General features: G+C 36.2%; 1 protein-coding gene across 1 annotated transcript; it reads left to right on the top strand.

The window, feature by feature from the left end:
* Window positions 1–255: 255 nt before the first annotated feature.
* On the top strand, window positions 256–2,170 carry LOC139511140 (uncharacterized). The gene is made up of 2 exons (XM_071297714.1): window positions 256–2,052; window positions 2,093–2,170. The coding sequence occupies exons 1-2, from the start codon at window positions 256–258 to the stop codon at window positions 2,168–2,170; spliced, it is 1,875 nt and encodes a 624-aa protein (XP_071153815.1).
* The last annotated feature ends 3,328 nt before the right edge of the window (window positions 2,171–5,498 follow it).

Raw genomic sequence — 5,498 nt, forward strand, 5'->3', positions numbered from 1 at the left:
GTTCAGTTTTTCCATCTTTGTGCAATGATATTCAACACTTTTTAGTGTATTGTTTTCCATCTATTTATCGGTATTGTTACACAATCTTTCAGACTCATATAATTTTTCCTGTTTGTGTAGTATTGTCAATTTTGATGATCCAATACCTATTAAGTTTACTGGTTGGTAGATTCGTACAGATTCTATATTATTTTTGGGCTACCTGCATTGTGTTTTTCATGATCCCAGCAGACTTATATTCCAACTGTGTACAACATGAATTATGATCAATATTTTAAACAACTAAGGATCACTAAACAACAACAAATTAGTACTAGACACCATCTTTCTAATTACTGTCATTATATTGACAATAATGTTATTCCCAGTGGCTTATGTATTAAAGCACTGCCTCAAACTACCGGCAACCTGTCTAATACATTTCTTCGCAGGTGGGATCAAACCCTATTTCACTGTTCCCTCCGTCTACTCATACTTCTTAGAGAACACTGTATTGAACATCTTAAAAACCTAACACTTCAATTTGACTCCTTGTCTCAGGCTTGCAAAACAGATCTAACAGCAAGTGAATTCGAGAACATCCAAGAGCGCCTGAGAGATATAACCAACACTAAGACCGCCACTCTCCGCTCCAGACAAAGATGCAAATTTCAACGGGATGGTACTTCTTTCCCATCCGTTAGTACAAAAGAAAAAAAGAATAATAAAACCAAAAACAGACATTTTAGACGTAGACCTCAAGTCCTTAGCAACAAGATCAATACCGTTGTTAATCTTTCCAGCAAACAACTTACTGAGGACGAAACGTCATTACTATCCAGAGGCCTAAACTTTTGTCCAGTCCCAGGTCCAGTGAATGATACTAAATTGTCTGAGGAACTGGATTATTTTGCCAGGAGCCTCCGCATCAAGGAACATTTTGCATCGAAAGAGGACGATAGCACCACCTCAGATAGTGACTCTGATGACTCCAACGAATATAGATTTAGAACGAAAAGCAACTGGGTCCCTAAACCAAGCAAAAACACCACCTTAGAATCATTTATAGACAATGTTAAAACGGATATACTTACAAATGTAAAAATAAACAATCAGACCTATGATAATTTAACACCTGATGAACGTGTGGCTTTGACAAATTTGAGAGATAATGACGACATTGTTATTAAACCTGCAGACAAAGGGAGTGCAGTTGTCGTCATGGACAAATCTAACTATGTCCAAGAGGCCATTCGCCAATTAGATGATGACCGGTTTTACAGAAAACTTAATTCGGACCCCACCCTCCAATTCAGCGAGGAAATAACAGAATGTTTAAAGGAAATGTGTGACAATAACATCATTGATATAGATACTTTCAAATATTTAAAACCTGAAAATTCAAAACCTGGGCGATTCTACCTGCTCCCTAAAATTCATAAACCTGGTAACCCAGGTAGACCAATCGTCTCAGCTAATGGTCATCCCACAGAAAAAATATCCGAATTCGTTGATTACTATCTTCGACCTAATGTAGAAAACTTGCCATCTTTTATTAAAGATTCTACAGATTACTTACTAAAGATGCAGGATTTAAACCCTCTACCTGCCAATACTACTCTTGTCACTATGGATGTCACCTCTCTCTATACGAATATTCCCCATGCGGATGGTATTGAAGCATGTAGAGAAGTTTGGGACTCTCGATCTCTTAAAATTCCACCTACTGATTGCTTAGTTGAAATGCTTACTATGGTCTTGAAAAAGAACAATTTCACATTCCAAGGAGAACACTATTTACAGACAAATGGCACTGCTATGGGTACAAAAATGGCTCCATCTTATGCCAATATATTCATGGGTAAATTTGAAAAGCAACTGCTGGAGTGCTCCATCGAAAAACCGCTTTCCTGGTATCGATTTATTGATGACGTTGACATGAAATGGGACAAGGGAGACCAAAAATTACAAACTTTTATAACAAATGCTAACAATCAACACCCTACCATCAAATTCACCAATGAAACATCTAATTCCACCATAAACTTCCTTGATATATCTAGCACCCTCTCTGTAGGTATAATAAACACAGATATATACTCTAAACCTACAGATACTCATCAATACTTGTCGCCTGAAAGTTGCCATCCTCCACACTGCACGAAGAGCATTCCATACAGCCAAGCTCTAAGAATAAGGCGAATCTGCTCCTCTGAAAATACTGCAAAACAACGTCTGGGGCAGCTTAAAGGACATTTGAAAAGAAGGGGATATAAACACAAAAACATCAAAAATAGTTTTCGAAAAGCGGAATCCATCCCCAGAAGCAGTCTGCTAACTTACAAAGATAAACAGAAAAGTAAAAGAATCCCATGTGTGCTCACCTACCATCCATGCCTGAGAAATAGTTTCAAGACCATTCGTGATCATTGGACAGCAATCGAGAAACATTCGAAGTTATCCAAAATCTTTCCTGAGCCTCCCATGATTGCCTTCAAACAACCTAACAGCCTGAGAAATATACTTGTCCGTGCTGACCTTTCCAAACCTAACCATACTGTAGGTAATTGTCAGCCTTGTGGGGATAAGCGCTGCAAATGTTGCAACCAATTGCAGCATTCATCAACATTTCACAGTAAGACCACAGAAAAGACATACAAGATCTTCTGCAATGTCAACTGCAAAAGCTCAAACGTGATTTACGTTCTTGAGTGTCCTAGATGTGGTCTCCAATATGTTGGTGAATCTATGCAGCCATTTCACAAACGCCTCAATGGCCACAGGAGTGACCTCACAAAAAAACCGTATATTCCTGTCAGCCAACATTTCAGGTTACCAGATCACAATCTGAAAGATTTTGATCACATGAAGATCCTTGTGATCGAACAGGATTGTACATGGCAACATAGGCAAAGAGAAAATCGGGAGAGGTTTTGGATAAAAACACTGGGTGTCCTCCATCCAGATGGAATCAATAGAAAGAAATAATTAAATTTACAGTCTAGTGTTTATATTATTATATTCAGGATTTTGGATTAAAATCAATCGACCAAAACTTACCTGTATTATTAGTGATCTATGTTTACACCTTATACATTATATCTCATTATTGTTAAAACTTTTGTCACCGAAGAAGGCCATTTGTTGAGCCGAAATATTTGCAATTATTGTATAATTTATATCATCTGTTCAGTTTTTCCATCTTTGTGCAATGATATTCAACACTTTTTAGTGTTTTGTTTTCCATCTATTTATCGGTATTGTTACACAATCTTTCAGACTCATATAATTTTTCCTGTTTGCGTAGTATTGTCAATTTTGATGATCCAATACCTATTAAGTTTACTGGTTGGTAGATTCGTATAGACTCTATATATATATATATATATATAATTTAAAAGTAAAAAACACAAAAAATCACATCATAAATCGAACATTGTTTCTGTTAGCGCTTTCACCGCATCTCCAGCGGTTCATCAGACAGAATTGTTATCGTTAATAGTAACGACTTGTGACGTTACGTTATAGTAACGACTTGTGACGTTACGTTATAGTAACGTCATGCGGTAGTTGTATATATCTTACGGAATTTTATTAACGGACCGAATTTCACTTCCTATTTAGTGTGGGCTTATAAAGTTCAATAAAATATTGTTCCTTGGCTTCACGCGGAATTTTATCTTCGGTCCACATCTTAAAAAAGGGATATATTTTAAATTTTCCCTTTCCACATCGGTCAAAGTGTTCAGAACAGGGAGAATTTCGAATTGACGGGTCTTTTATCTGCTGTTTATGAACTCTCACTCTATCAATTAGTCTATTTGTTTGACCTATGTAGTTTTTATTACAAGTGGGACAGGTTGCACAATAAATGACATTTTCCGATTTGCAGTTCATGCTTTTATTCGGTTTGATTACTGTGCCGGATTTCAGAGTTTTACTTTGTCCCACTTCTAGCATTTCGCACGTTCCACATCTGGGATCCCCGCATTTTTGTATTTCTGCTACCTTCTGTGTACTGAATTGTGCTCGTGTGAGAAGTTTCTTCAGATTTGGTGCTTGTCGACGGCTCCCAATAAGCTGTGATTTGTCGACAAGATCTTTCATTTTCTCTGATTTGTGAAGAATAGGTAAAAACCCTTTAGCAGAATTTAAGATCTGGTGATTACGTGGATTATGAGTTATAACAAAAGGAATTGATTGTTGTTTATCTTTTTTGTCTTCCCTTGATACTGTTTTTCTTAGTTCAGCGATTGGAATTTTCAATGCATTTTTAATTCCATTTTCAATTAATCTGACTGGGTAGTTTTGTCTTTTTAGATAATTTTTCAATTCCTGTAGTCTCTTATCACGTAACTCCAAATTTATTACTATTGTGCATATACGTCGGGCTAAATTAAAAGGAATATTTCGTTTGGTATGTGACGGGTGACATGACCTAAAATCCAAATACTGATGGGTATCAGTGGGTTTACAGTATAAGTCCGTTATTATTTCTTCTTCTTCCTTGATAATATTGATGTCTAGGAATGGGAGTTTTGAAGAGCTGGAATCGTAAGTGAATTGTATTGATTCATTTAAGGCATTCATCATTGAATGAAATTTATCTAGTTCAACTTCACTTTTTGTCCAGAAAATAAAACAATCATCAAGATATCGCTTCCAATTTTCTTCAATGTAAAGTCTGAAGTTTTCATCGAATTCGGAAGGTATCTTTTCGTATAGTTGTTTTTCTATGTAACCCATAACCAGAGTGGCATATGTTGGTGCCACCTTTGTACCCATCGCGGTTCCCTTGATTTGAAGGAAATAAGTGTCGTTAAACTGGAAATAGTTGTTCTCAAGGATAAGTTTTAATCCTTTGATGATGAAGTCCTTAGAAAAACGTTCCGGAATTTCATCTAGATACTTTTCCAACCAGTATTGTACAGCTTTTAATCCTAATTCGTGCGGGATGTTCGTGTAAAGGCTTATTACGTCAAAACTCACTAGTATTGTATCAAGAGGTACCCGGTCTGGAATATAGTTTAGAAAATCCATGTCATCTCTGACAAAACTTGGCACTTTTATACAAAGTGGTTTAAGTAGGATATCAAGGAGGTTGCTTAGCCTTTGGGTACTACATGAAGGTCCTGCAATAATCGGTCTTATTTTAAGATCAGTAGGCCTGTTGATTTTGATATACATAGAATCACAGTTTTCTACAATTCTGTCTGATGAACCGCTGGAGATGCGGTGAAAGCGCTAACAGAAACAATGTTCGATTTATGATGTGATTTTTTGTGTTTTTTACTTTTAAATTATATTTTCTGTACCAAGGACTTTTTATTTATCAAAATATATATATATATATATATACAAAAAAAGTTTCTTTTCAAGCGGTGTACAGAATTATATATTAATTAAAAATTAAATACACAAAAAGAGTTTTAAAAGCAGCATAGATCTGTAAATTGGACGGCTGCAGTGCAGGCGATTTGGTGTCACGATATCACAGTAGCATGGGTTCGAATCCCGGC

The sequence above is a fragment of the Mytilus edulis genome, chromosome 2, assembly GCF_963676685.1.
Source record: "Mytilus edulis chromosome 2, xbMytEdul2.2, whole genome shotgun sequence".
NCBI classification, from domain to species: Eukaryota; Metazoa; Mollusca; class Bivalvia; order Mytilida; family Mytilidae; genus Mytilus; species Mytilus edulis.

Excerpts from the sequence above, each read along its gene's own strand:
- LOC139511140 (XM_071297714.1), top strand. The coding sequence starts at position 256 with ATGAATTATGATCAATATTTTAAACAACTAAGGATCACTAAACAACAA. Across the intron at positions 2,053-2,092 it reads ATATATCTAGCACCCTCTCT|ATACTCATCAATACTTGTCG; the intron begins GTAGGTATAATA and ends CTAAACCTACAG.